The sequence below is a fragment of the Danio aesculapii genome, chromosome 7 (genome assembly GCF_903798145.1).
Source record: "Danio aesculapii chromosome 7, fDanAes4.1, whole genome shotgun sequence".
Classification (NCBI taxonomy): Eukaryota; Metazoa; Chordata; class Actinopteri; order Cypriniformes; family Danionidae; genus Danio; species Danio aesculapii.
The window spans coordinates 56,161,833-56,176,720 of NC_079441.1; the positions used below are offsets into that span (position 1 = coordinate 56,161,833).

At 34.1% G+C, this 14,888-nt stretch overlaps 2 protein-coding genes across 3 annotated transcripts in view; one reads left to right on the forward strand and one right to left on the reverse strand.

The window, feature by feature from the left end:
* Positions 1-406: 406 nt before the first annotated feature.
* nagk (N-acetylglucosamine kinase) lies at positions 407-1,367 on the reverse strand. Its single transcript, XM_056462962.1, has 5 exons — positions 1,305-1,367; positions 1,062-1,146; positions 875-973; positions 647-788; positions 407-561 (listed from the first exon to the last, which is right to left on the reverse strand). Exons 1-5 carry the CDS (start codon positions 1,331-1,333, stop codon positions 422-424), a joined length of 495 nt encoding a protein of 164 aa, XP_056318937.1. The 5' UTR covers positions 1,334-1,367; the 3' UTR covers positions 407-421.
* Positions 1,368-3,504: 2,137 nt separating this feature from the next.
* Positions 3,505-14,888, forward strand: part of dok1b (docking protein 1b) — a 46,759-nt gene continuing 35,375 nt past the window's right edge. For both annotated transcript variants that reach the window (XM_056462223.1, XM_056462224.1), the window contains exon 1: positions 3,505-3,852. In XM_056462223.1, coding sequence (XP_056318198.1) covers positions 3,796-3,852 — 57 coding nt within the window. In that variant the 5' untranslated portion in view covers positions 3,505-3,795. The remainder of the gene's footprint in view (positions 3,853-14,888) is intronic.

Genomic DNA, 14,888 nt, shown 5'->3' on the forward strand with positions numbered 1-14,888 from the left:
ATTTCTGAAGGAGCTGTTGACATGGAATTGAACCAGATTTTGGTAAAAACTCAAACAATACAAACATAAAAATAAAACCCAAAAAAATCTGAAAAATCCGTCAAGTTAACGGCACCTTTATAAATACTTATTTTGCCCGCTGTATTCACCTTCGGCCCACAGCCCACATTCAAGTTTGATTATTGGCCCTTCATAAAAAAAGTTTAGGAACTCCTGGTTTATATCAAGTGTTGTGAAACAACTTACCCTGATCTTAACCAGATCCAAAACTTTTTTGGGTTTGTCAACTCAACTTACTCTGCAACCTGGACTACTAGACTCAAGGCTGTTAAAATGACGTAATTGGGACCAAAGCCTTAAAAAGGAATTTATTTCTAAGATAAGCCATCATCTATCTGAGATAAGATACACTGCTATAATGTCAGTTGATTTCTCTTTTTGTATGATTACCTGAGCCCTCATCGCCCATCATGTGACCCCACCCCCCACAGCCAATCTGTGTGCCATCTGGATTCACCAGTTTACAGTTCGAGCCAGTGCCTGAAATCACCACTATACCTCCTGTGATAAAGAGACAGAGAAAAGAGTTACAATGGCAATTACTTCCTAAAACGTACTACTGCTAGTTGTAAATACAACACAATACCATAGTCGCTGGCAGTTGCCATTGCGCCAATGGCATCAGTGGTAATAAAATAGCTTTGGCTTAGTTTAGGGTATCTCTCATGCATGTCATCAATCAGCTTTTGGATGGCAGCCTTCTGCTCTCCACCACTCAGAGACATACCCTTTTAACACAAAATGTAGACAATGTCAGTGCAACCTGATGAAAATGAAAATGTGTCGAGTTTGACTGACTGCTGTATTGTCTCACCAGTGAACAAATTGGTGTGTCTGGGTCCAGCCCTGACTTAATTTTAGCCCTCTGGACCATTTCGTTGATTCCACTGATACAATTATCAACGCCAACCAGCTACAAGCGAAAATAAAATGTTGTAGGCACATTTTAGTTTACATTGGCATAATTCGGTCGTGCTGTATTCAGCTGTTTCACATCTCACCCAATGATTGGTACATAGTCCATCTGTCTCGGCGAGTATATCACCCTCAGCAGAAACCAGAACTGCTTTAGAGTGTGTCCCACCACTGTGATTCAAAATAAACAATATTCGTTGCTCTGAAGCTATTCACCTGATTTTATTATCAACGGCTGGCAGCAAAAACAGGATACTAGCGTATTTGTGTGAAAAAGACATTCAAATGCATAATCTGTTTTAATAATAACAGTTTTGTCAAAAACTCACCCCTCCACTCCACCGTACACTGCGCTCATGACTCGCCAACTTCCTCTTCTTAGTCACATGACCGCTCACAGTCAGCTGCCTAGAGTCAACTTCGAATACAGCTCACGGACTTTCACACCCTGTCAGAACTATATTTATTACATAAATAGGCATACAAATCTCGATTCACGCCCATAGTATAATTTGTTTATATTTAACAAGTGTAATAACACTATCCATTTTTTATTATTTGTATTTTGTAAAATTATATGTATATTTTTAATAATAAATATTTTTTCCTCAAATGAAAAAAAACCTTACCCTTTGCACACCCTTACCAACAGATGGCAGCATTATCAGCCTTAATGGATCTTTACTTACTCACGTGAACAAACTACTCGTTTTTAAAGATAGACTCGTTCGAGATGAGCAAAATCTGCGCAGAACCAATCACAGGTGATCATGTTAATGCTATTGAATGAGACTAGTTAATTACAATATTGTCTAAGTCCATTGCCTATTTTTATTTATTTAGATTTACACGCGAACAAAAAACAAAACACACCTATGCAAAAACATAACGTAACGTAACGTTTCATGTAACTGTATTTCAAAATTCAAATTAATAATAATTAGGACATATGTGTTTTATTTTATTTTGGGAATTTTGTAGATTGTAATTTTCATGCAATCATTTCATTAAGTCAGTCTAAAAAAGATGCATAGCCTACATTGAAGCTACATGCATGCATGCATGCATATATATATATATATATATATATATATATATATATATATATATATATATATATATATAGGCTACATACATACATACATACTGTACATTTGTCATTATGTCTCAACTTTGTGTGTTTTTATCTGAGAAGTTAAAGGGGGTCTAGCTTATGGCTGAAGTGCAGTAAATAAAACACAAACACACGTAGGCTACCTACAGTTGAAGTAAAACGTATTATACCTCCTGTGAATTTTTTATTTTTTCTAAAAATATTTTGCAAGTTATGTTTAACAGACCAAGGACATTTTCACAGTATTTCCTAATAGTTTTATTATGATTTCTTTGGCTGGAGTAAAACAGTTTTTATGGTCAATATAATTATAGTCCCTCTAAGAAATATTATTTTCTGATTGTCTACAAAACAAACCACTGTTGTCCAATAACTTTCCTAATCTTTTCTTAACATAATAACCTAATAAAGTCTATAAATTACTTAACCAGAATACAAGTATCTTGCAAAATAACCAGTAAAATATTGTGCACTGTCACTCTGACAAAGACTAAATAAATTAGTTACTAGAAATTAGTTATTAAAACAGTTATGTTTAAAAATGTGAAGAAAAAATAGTTGTTTTATATATTTATTGCAAATATTTTTTCCCCACAAGAGGGCTAAATCATGCTGACTTCGACTGTCCCTATACATTAACATATCCTCTAGAAAGGCTGAAATTGCTATACAAATGAATAACTTTTAAAAAAAATGTAAAATTAGGGCATGCAAAAAGACAAACATTTATGACCTTTATTACTCAAAAGCAACTTGCTATTTACTCAATTTATAATATATAATAGCCTTTCCTGCTATGTAAGCTGTTTATGTCGACATTATTTTAACATTCATTCTTATACTTTGGCTTTAAAATAATAGCATATTGCTGACTTTTGCAGTTTCCAACATATTAGGCTATACTTTTACCCCAACTTCATAATGTTAATATTAACCAGTGGGATTTGCATGAACATAATTTATTTAGTAACAGGAAAACCAATTGATTACATTTAAGACACATGCAGTATACAGTAAGATCAAGTATACAAGAAAAACAAACTAGGCTAGCTGGAACTTTATGCAAACGAATATGTGATCAAACTAAGCAGGCTAGAGCTCGAGCCAAGGACAGATGAAATGCTTAGACCAAACAGGGCATTCCTTTCTAAATATAAAAAGTCAATAGGACACCCAGGATTTGCCAATAATAGGACCATAATTGTTGCAATGTTGTGTTCAAAAGAATGGTTCATGAATCGTATAAGTTGATATACGAAAATGCATAAAAAATATAATTAATTAATACATATATATTAATTATATATAACATTCATTTCACAAAGCTGTTATAACTTGCAAATGAAAGGAGTTGAAGGCCTTAGCTTTGACTTGAGTAGGTGGGAGGAAAGGCTGTGGGCGCGCGTTTCCTCTTTCGCGAGGAAAGAGCGACAGAGAGAAAGAGAGAGAGAGAGCAGCAGCAATACGGGCAACGTCTCAAAACACAGGATCAGCAGCATGAAAACACTATTTTCTAACATTGCGCAGTCTCTGTCCTTACAGTCATTTAACAGTTAGATTAATCTTAATGTTTTCCGTCGAAACGCACCAGAGCCAAAAGTTTGTCACGCGTCAGTTCGCGCTGTAGGAAATCGGAAAAAGTCAAAAGAGCGAGAAATATATTTTTTGTCGTTTATCCTGCTGTTCAGTGGGAAAATATTTTAAAAATGGACACTCATGTTAAGGAGGGACAACTGTACGTCCAGCACCAGAAGTTTGGAAAGGTAAGAGCTTGTCTCACGTAGTATTTGAAGCAATGACAGATGACGATGTCTGACCAATGGGTCTGACATTATAAACAGGGTAGCAGTTACGCACATGTGCCAAGTTCTTAGAGATGCAGTTTCGGTATCTAGGTTAACATTTATAGAAATTTGTAATATATATATCAAATGTTAGTTTTGAGTCATTAACATTTTACTTATAATTGGTGTTTATAGTTGAGATACTAGTAAAAACAACCAAAAACACCTGACAGTCATTTGACTTCAAATGTGACCCACTTTTTCTGATATTGGAAATTTGATTTTTAAAATTGTCCCATGGCTTGATGAAAGTCAAATGTTGACTACTGTATTAGACACACAACACCATAGCTGAGAATATATACATTCATAAGCCTGGCCAAAAGCATTCATATATCATATAGAAAATGACAGTGGAATGAGGATCTACAGCAATAATTTAAAAAAAAGAAAGAAATTATTGTTGTTTATTGTAGAAAATGATACTTCATTAACAATGAAATATATTGAAATGGTTTCTTAAATAGTAAGAAGCAATGACTCTTCTCTTTCTTCCTTTATTGCCTCATGACATGAGATGGTCACATGAGTCCATTAGACACATGTGCTACAACACATCTTTACATTTTAGCTGACTCTGCATGCAGTCTGTGGTTTTGTGACAACACAAACACAGACTTTAAGTGTGATATTTATCAACAACCAAGTGTATATCATATTGTATACATGCATGGCCAACTGTGTCTACAATTTCCACTCTTTTGATTGCCCATATGCAATGGAAAATGCTAGACACAGATGTATGACCACAAAAGGTTCTGTTCATTTTCTCTCTTACTGAATTTGTAAGGCACGTATTTTTGTCATTCTTTAGACTGATATAAGTCATATGCCTTTGGTCAAAGCTGTACTGGATCAAAAACATCTTGCTGTAGCTGTGGCTTGTGATTAATTCATTATTCACTTCCTGTCTGTCTCTGTCTGAAACGTCTTTGTGATATGGAAGTAAGCAAATTATGAGCGCAGCCAAAGCTACATATTTGGCTGCAGCAGCAGAACCTCAAATTGAGCATAGTGATCTTTATTGCTGCCACTGTTGTAAGTTTAACTCATATTAGTAGCACATTAAGGTTGTGTAAAGTTTATAGCTTATTTTCCACAACTAAATAGCCAAATACGGGGTACCCTGTGAACAATAAAAAATGTTAGTTCATGAATAAAAATATACTTGTGTACATGGTGATGGTTCTTTACATGCTGAAAATAAACTGTCACAGTGTGACAGCTGAATCATGCAGGATAACTGGTCTAACATATTAGACATCAGAAAGTAATAATAGCATAATTAATGTTACACATGCAAGAGTGAATAAAATAGGATTACATTTGTACTGTGCCAAATTGTTTTCGTCCTGCACAAGCTTGCACGTGTCAAATTCTGACATCAAAAAGCATGGTTCTAGGACAAACAACAAAGATAACATGAAAATACTATATTTGAAAGTAGATGTGTTGTGTCTAACACTTCCTGTAGAGCAGTGGTTAGTCTACATACATAAGGGCCAGGGTGGCACTGGCCCACTCTGACTGAAGGCTCGTCCACCCAGACAAAATATTTTAAAGCTAAAAACATGTAACTGATGTAAGGAATGTAATTTATTGTTGACTATTAACAGTAACACTTAGTTATTGTAAGTTTATCAGTCAAATTTAAAGTCCCCCTCTATTGCACAAAAAAGGCAACTGTTCAACTGTTGCTCTGCGCGTTGTGTTGATAAGTGCTTTTGTTTTTGACATGATTTGACTGCAGCTGCTCTGAAAACAAAACTATAAGTGCTGTCCAGTGGACTAGGGCTGCACGATTTTGGAAAAATCTTATAATGCAATAGTTTATTTTTCTGCGATAAATATTGCGATATGAATACCGTTTCAGAAGATTGTTCAATAGCACTATTTGACGGCTTTCTGAATAGTATTCGGGCACAGAAATTAAATAATTGAAATTCAAAAAAAAAGCTTTTCTTACTTTTTGTCTTGTTTCTTGTCCAAATATCAAAAAAAAAAAAATCTTAGACCAAGTAAAAATATTGGTTAGTTTTCAGTGTCAGAAGAAATAAGTAAAAATGAAGATATTTTGCATGTTTTAAGGAGATTATCTGCCACGGGGTAAATGAAGTAGTCTTGTTTTTGCTATGAAATGAAAATATTTGGACTAGAAACAAGAAAAAAATTTGCAGTAACAAATATTTTGTTAGCACAAATCATAAAATATAAAGTGATTTTATACAATCTATAAATCAGCATGGACATTGCATATCTTTGCGATGTGACTATTGCGGATGCACACATTATGTTATCGATGCTGAAACGATATATTGTGCAGCCCTACAGAGGACTATTCTGATTTGCTGGTCAAGGACATTAGTAAGATATAAAATGACAAATTACTATTATGTGAGAGGAATAATATTATTTTAATCTGGTTTAACTTGTTTTTAGAATTAAATGAAATCCCTTATTTTGGTAGATTCATTGTAACATAGTAGTGTAGTGTTGTTGAGGCAATCGTTTGGAGTTTTACATTTAAAAATTCTGAAAAATGTAACAGAACATATGTTGATCTTATGTGCAGTGTTGGGGAAAAAGTAATACTTAATGGAACTTAAATACTTTTTAAGGAAAGTAACGTGAAAGCATGTTATTTCTTTATTTATATACTTTTTATTAAGAGTATATGCTTATTTAGAACTCTGCTTATTTGCAGTTAAGCATCTGAGCTTAATTTTTTGATAAATGGGCTTAATTCAGTATACTTGTACCTTCACTTTATTTAATCAAGTGTGTAGAATATTCGGTTGCATTTGAAATGTAAAACGGTGCTGTTCACATTCTTCACTGGTGATCATTACCAAAGTCCCTTCAAATTCCAACCATTAGCCCTGCAGGTAATCTGTATGATTTTAAACATAGGCAAACACAGCAGCACGGATATAGGCGATGTGTCGGAATGGTAACAAACTCAACTGATAAAAGACAAAATCCGCCATTCTCCAATTCTCATACATCTCTTTCGAAAAAAAATGCTTGCTACACACAAACGGCTGTATTTGTGGCCCGGACGGCATTGCGGGGAAAGCCATGCAATAAACCCTGTAGATCATGAAAACAAACACATATGACCCTTCATGAACGGATAAATACTGCCTGCCATGCACGTCCGCGGTCTCACAGCTACGTCACCGATTTGAAGTAATCTTGAAGTAACCTGCCCCAGAAATGATTTTAAACCCGAAGGATGAAATAAGCTGGCAAAAGCCCAAAATATTTAGGTTTATTCACAATTAAAGCTAACAGGTGCTAACAGTGTCTTAATTGAATGCTCAACACACACAAATCTGTTAAAATCTTCTTTTTTTTTTTAAAGTAAAAGGGTTTTTTAAACCTTTAACACGTTTTTGTTTTAAATTTTCAAAACTGTTTCCTAGACGAAAGGACCACTTGAACATTTGTTGTACTGTACAAAGTACATGAATATTTAAGGTTACAGCTTGTATTTTTTGACACTATAGCAATAAATAAAAATTCATGCTTCTTGTGGAACAACCTTGGAATAAAAACTTGATAATTATGCCAGTAAATTTATTTATTACACAAGATTTTTATTTACGACAATGAACATTATTTTTTTTTCTATTGCAAATTTTGTTATCTAGCAATATATTTCTATATGGAAATTAAATTAATATTTTATTTTACCAATAGCAAAACTTCAGAGATTAAGAAATGATTATACTATAGCCTAGTGTATATTGATATTGAATACTAGGCTTGCTTATATCCAGAATGGATAGAAAATATGCCTATGTCCAAAAGAGAAAGAGAGAGGCAGTAATTTATCCATTTTTATAATTCATTAGCTTATCATGTTTTAGTCTAATGTGTATGTTATTAGTCTAATAATACTAATTCTAGTCTCTTATTGATACTGTAGTATCATTAAGTGCAACTTAGTATAGTGACAACACACACACACACACACACACACACACACACACACACACACACACACACACACACACACACACACACACACACACACACACATATATACAGTTGAAGTCAGAATTATTAGCCCCCTGTTTATTTTTTTCCCCAATTTCTGTTTAACAGAGAGAAGATTTTTTTTCAACACATTTCTAAACTTAATAGTTTTAATAACTCATTTCTAATAACTGATTTATTTTGTCGTTGCCATGATGACAGTAAATATTATTTTACTAGATATTTTTCAAGACACTTCTATACAGTTTAAGGTAACATTTAAAAGCTTAAATAGGTTAATTAGATTAACTTAGCAGGTTAGGGCAATTAGACAAGTTATTGTATAACGATGGTTTGTTCTGTAGACTATCGAAAAAAAGATAGCTCAAAGGGGCTAATACTTTTGTCATTAAACTGGTGTTTAAAAAATTAGAAACTGCTATTATTTGAGCCAAAATAAAACAAAAAAGACTTTCTCCAGAAGAAAAAATATTATCAGACATACTGTGAACATTTCCTTGCTCTGTTATACATAATTTGGGAAATATTTGAAGAAGAAAATAAAATTCAAAGAGGGGCTAATAATTCTGACTTTAACTGTATATAATTATTATTGTTGTAGATGTGTATTAATTGTTAATTAAATGTGTGTTAAATAAGTATTAGCATTTGTATTTGTATTCAGTATAGTTTTTCATCCAATTTTCATATAATCACATTTCAACATGTAAATATGAATTTGGTTGAGATGTTAATGTTATAAAAATTTGCCTTTAAACTTTAAACAAAATTTACTAGTAATTATTGATCATGATCATCTTTTTCCCTTACTGCCAATACTGTAGTGTTTAAAACATGGCCTCTACTACTTGACATTAATGCATGAAACCTCAAGAATACTTTGTTCGACTCTGTCCTTGCCATAAAGTTTAGACTTTAGACTTGTTTGTGTAAAAAGAAGGGGGATGAATTGCTTTAGCCTGGCCCGGCCTCTGATCTTACTTTTACTTCAGCTTAAATAACTATTGATTAACTGAGAGTTGTAAATTGATTAACTGAGAATTGAAAAGTAACCAAATTTATATTATAGGGCTGCAGTCATAAGGTGTACTCTCACTAAGCAATCTGAACAGTGTCTCTTTAAGCACATTTTACCACCAAAGTCTGGTTAGAATGACAAGTGTGATTGCTCCATACATTCCTGGCCTTCTGGAAGGGGCACAGTACACATGTAGAGTGATTGAGAGAACATGGAACAGTTATTACTTTTGTGTACACTACTGACCTCATTATGATAGCAAACATCTTCTATCACTAAAGTACATGTTTCAGTTAATTTATTAAATTACAGTTTATAAAACAGGTCTGGTTCTTGACTTTTGATTTAAGGGAATTGTACAATAGTTTGCAAGTAACATCAAAATCAACTGCCTCCATAATTGTAAGGTTTCTGCCATCTCTGTCTTGCTGTATTTAGTGTTTGTCTGTGTTTTTGTGCCTGAGCACATGGCTTTAGGCTGGTTCGAATTGACCCACACTAACCTGCGACTGGCTGTCGAGATCTGCCAGTTGCAGGCGCATGACGACTTAAAAGGCACCTGTGATGAAAATCATCTTTTGTAAGCTGTTTGGACAGAACTGTGTGTAGGTATAGTGTGTGCAAAGTCATATTGGGGTGATATAAAGATAATAAGTCTCTTTTTTTATTTCCTGACATTAATATTTTTGCAAACATTTATTTTTGTACTGTAAGTACATATATGGATAATTTTTTAAATTCAAATATTGAATAAAAAATATTCAAATATTACATATTCAATATAAAGATTAATTTATATATAAATGTGTAAAAATAAATAACTGAATTAATAAAAACACATACTGTAACATGTGTCATCCTTGTTATTACAGAATCTGACCAATGAGAATATAGTGTGTTGACGTCAAAGGCTTTCGCAGCCGAATTTAAGCAACTGCAGTGGCTGACCTGAGCATCTGCTCTCGTTTAGTTCCTGCGGTACTTTGATGTAACATGTGATCATAAGGTGGCTGCCGTGCCAATTAAAATTGGACAAAATGTCTAACCAGAATGCATTGTTTTTGTTAGGTGGATTCAGCCGAACTCATGAAGCCTTTTAGGTGTGTTCGACTTCATGCAGCTCTGCATAGACCTATCAAAATCTTTCTTGAAGCTATGCATGCCAATTAAAAATAACATCTAACTTGAGATGGTGCAGATGCTATGTCACTGTCACAAGTGGCATCAAAGTACTGTGATAGAGAGCATCTGGGGGACTCAGCTTGACAACAACGACGTGTGTTTTGGGTTCATTATTCGACAACTTCAGTCTCAAAAAATGAGCAAATATTAACTTTTTAATGCCCTCTTCGTCTTGTAGCTACGTATCATGTTTATTAAAATATTCAAATATTTTACTGAAATGGTCTTTTTTATTTATTTTCTTTTTCTGTTAAAGGTGCCATATACTGCATTGATTCAATAAGTTAAATTGTTATCTGATATATACATAGTAGGACTATGATTTGGGTAAGAAAAAAAAATCTCCAGGAATGGTCTTATATGCTTATATATCATTATTTACAATAATATTCATTCAACAGTTACCATTTTAAAGCATAGTTCTATATGGTGAAAAGTAAGTTTGCACAAGATATTTACAATTACTTTTAAAAGGGAAGCCCTGCAAAAAAAAAGTGATATGAAGCCTCTGTATGTGGGTCTAGGACGTTGCAGGATAAGCAGAAAAAAATAGGTCAAGAAAATGTGAGAAATCAACTTTTCTTATGTCGAGATCACAAGATCATAAGAAAATAACATTTGATATGTCAATGTCACGAGAAAACAAGAAAGAAAAATATAATAACTCATGGCCTCTAAGGGCTTCCGTATCTACTCAATTTGATTATTTTGCACGTGTGTGTGTGTGCGTGCGTGCGTGCGTGCGTGCGCGTGTGTGTGTGTGTGTGTGTGTGTGTGAGAGAGAGAGAGAGAGGAAGAGAAAGAGCAAGCACAAAGCTGCAAGCTGAGCTCATTAAAATTCAAATATGTTCAAAAAGAACCTTCTGATTCTAGTGATATTTTATAAAGTAATAAATCATATACATGAATATAATCATGGATGTACATTAATCATGAGCATGCACTTTTGCGCTCATATGATTATGGCTGTTCTGAATGCACTTAATGTGTTGCACGAATGTGCGTCTCCATATAGATCAGTACTTAACACTTGTGCTGCCCTTCAGACATTCATTAAGTTAATCATTAAGAATCTGTGTTAAAAGCCAGAGTCTGAAACTTTTTCTTGGCCTGGTCATACATTGATAATAAATATTAATAACAATAATGTTGAGATCACGAGAAAATTAATTGGTGATCATGAGAAAACAAATTTTTGTGCTGTCAAGATCACAACTAAACAAGCTGTTATGTTAGGATCACGAGATAAATAAGTTGTGATCATGAGAAAAGAAGAGAGAAAAAATATTTGAATGCATGGCCTCTTAGGACTTGTAGATAAGTAATTAGATGCCCTGTTAAATCTTTTTACTTAAGTGGTGGAGAGGTTTATTTGATCATGGAGTGAACTGATAATCTAATTTAAATGACCAGACAGAGTAACCTAAAATAAAATATAGGCAAAATTGTTATTAAACTTGACAAAAGAAACTGACAGAGATGTATTGTGTTGAAATTTTAAGCTTAAATGTAAATGTAAACACAGCCAAGAAAAAATATAAACCTCTGCATAAATGGATGACATTTATTAAAGTGTATTGCTTTCTTTTGCTTGAGAAAAATTGCAGTAAGACCTGAGTGATAATATTGTACATTGTGCTTTGCCATCAGCCAATAACAAATTTTTACCTGTTATTCACAGCCTATGAATGTTCTGTTAACTAATGCAGATACCATTGGCATGCACATGCGCATCCTCTCTGTAGTAAACAAATGTGTCCACGAATACGTCATTACATTAAGACAGAAATAACATTTTGGGGTGAATTATACCTTATGAATACAGTATGTGACACTTTTAACACCATTTGGAGGTGTCCATGTTGATGAGCAAAGTATGTAAAACAATGTGAAGACTTGTGTGACTGCCTTTATGCTTTTCTCCTGACCTTGAAAATATAATTGGCTAAATCGTAGAAAAGCAGAATTAAAATTGTGTGTAGGGTTGAATCGAGATCGTGATCTTTTGTGCGTAAAGTGTGTGGCACAGTTTGGAAAATTCAGCAAGGCCTGAAACTATACTGAGTTTAAGTTGCCGAAAAGAAAATCAAACTCAGAGCAGAGTCCGGTACAGAAATTACATGCACTGGAAGAAACCTTCTGCCAAGAGATTCTGGAGTGGTATGAATTTAAGCTTTTGGTCAGGTCATGCTCACTCTCTTTAAACTGACCAATGGCTTGAGGGGAAAACTTAAGTGGGAGATTTCTTTTGTTTCCCACTCGCGTGTTATCTTCTGATGGGGCTGTGCCAAAGTGGACAGATAAACTTTTACCTCACGGTATAAAAGAATGCAAACCATACGTTCTAACTCATGAGCTGTAGAATTACCTGAGGAAAATGGTGGCACTAAACACAACAGTTTTAAGAGTACATTAAACTCTTAAAACCTAATGATCTAGAGTTATCTAAAATGTTTCTAATTAAATAAATATTATCCAGAATAGAATTTCTAGGCATACAGTTTGTCTGGTTCACATAGATGACCCAACCAAACACCTCCTTTAACTTGAAATCTTATCCTTTAGACAGAATCTTGTGACGCATGTCTTCAGTTCTTTATGTTTCTTAGATCAAATTTACCCGATAAAAGGGTAATTACTGCTCTCCTGCAGCTCATAGGCAGCAACAATCCAGTCATTGAGCACTTCAAGCAGATCATCCCCAAAACAACCTGGAACGACTTATGAAACTCAATAGGTATTCAAGGGCCTCATAGAGTTTGTTTTTTGTAAAAAAAAAAAAAAAAAAAATTCAGTTTTTTCCGGATCAGTATTTGCTCCCTCTGGAACATTAGGCAGACATAGTGGTTGGCGATCCCTTCCACCTCCATGTGCTCACTCCTGTACAAATCTAAATAAAAAATATTCTTCTCCTGATTTCCTTGGGCTCTGTAATTTCCGTTCCATGTTAAGATAGCAAAGAATGCATATTTCTATTTAGGCCATTATTTTTCCAAGTCCAAAAAAAATACGTTTGGACTTTCTTTTAGAGTGACACCCTGAAACCTTGTTCTTACCAGAGCACCATGTGCCTTAATAGTCAGCAAATTGTCTATGACGTTCTTTTCATTTTTGAGAACTTTTAAGTTCTTGTTCATTTACGGATTCTCTCTAGATCTGCCAGAGATGTCTCTTGAAACATTGAGGGTGTATATATGACACAGTTGCTGTATCTTTCCCATTGTCACACAACTGCTGTAGAGAACCAAAGATAATTTCACAATTGGCTTTACATTGGCTTCACAAAACGATCTCGCAATAAACTAGTAAAAATGCTAACAAGCACTCCTTGGCTTGACATTATAAACAAAAATGCTACAGCTGACCAAACCATGATCTGAAAACCCTACTGGTGATATTGCACATCCCCTAATAATGTTAAAATGGCATTTTAAAACAATTCAACCTGTCAGGTCTAGCCATTGTTATATTATATTCTCTAACTTGTGTCCATGTATACTTTCTCTGTGTTTTATATAACAACCTACAAATATAATGCAAATCATGTTTTTATAATTTGTTTTAAAACACGCTGTAATCCTATATGAGGTTCTTTAATTGCTAATAAGATTATCATTTTTTGTACAATTAAATTCACCTGCCAAAAAAACAGAAACTCTTCAAGTTTGAAATTCTCTACTACAAAAAAAAAACAAAAAACTTTCAATTCCCAAAACTGGAGTATACAATTTTATAAACACAATGATAAAATTTTCTAATTTGTCCTTTAGCTTTAACATACAGGGGTTGGACAATGAAACTAAAACACTGACCAATTTAGTGTTGGCGGTTTCAAAGCCAAGTAGCCTAGCTTGAGTAGCCTGGTGGCCAATCTTCATTGATTGCACATTCCACCAGTTAGAACAGCGTATGAAGGTTTAATTTACAGTAATAGCACAAATTGCTTAAAATTTTGCAATGCACACAAAAGTTTGGGTGACATATCAGTGATTAAAAGAGGATAAATTGTTGGTGTGCATCTCAATGGTGCATAGGTGACTAAGACAGCAAGTCTTTGTGATGTATCAAGAGCCACAGTATCCTGTACCACCATCAGCATACCACCAAGTAGTACAAACCACATCCAACAGGAGTAACTGTAGACGCAGCAGGAAGCTGTCTGAAAAGGGTGTCCGGGTGCTAACCCAGATTGCATTCAAAAAACCTAAAACCACACCTGACCAACTCATGGCAGAATTAAACGTGTACCTCAGCTCTCCTGTTTCCACCAAAACTGTTTGTCGGGAGCTTCACAGGGTCAATATACATGGCCTGGCTGCTTTTCTTTTTCCAGTAGTTTTCCTTTTTAGTGTCAGTGTTTTAAAAAGACTGTCATGTTCTTTCATCAGTTTCTCTAGATGTTTCTACCTGCACAACACTACCAACATTATTCACTGTGACATTAGCCACATATTAAGATGATCAGTGTGGCTGTATATATCAAACTATTTATAAACATTTACTGTTTTATGCTTTGCCAGTAGTAGGCTGTCACCAACAGTATAATTGTTATAAATTGGTAATATTTTAGGTTAAGGGCTTCTATGTGCATGTGTTCATATAGCTGTTGAATATTATTTTCCATAACTACTGTATATAACCTGAAAGTTACATATGTGGATTGCAAAGCAGACTTACTGTAGTTAGTTTTGGTTGCACACTTGAGGAAGTTACTGTTTGAGTCACTTGCTTTCTTTCAGATAGTTTGAATAAT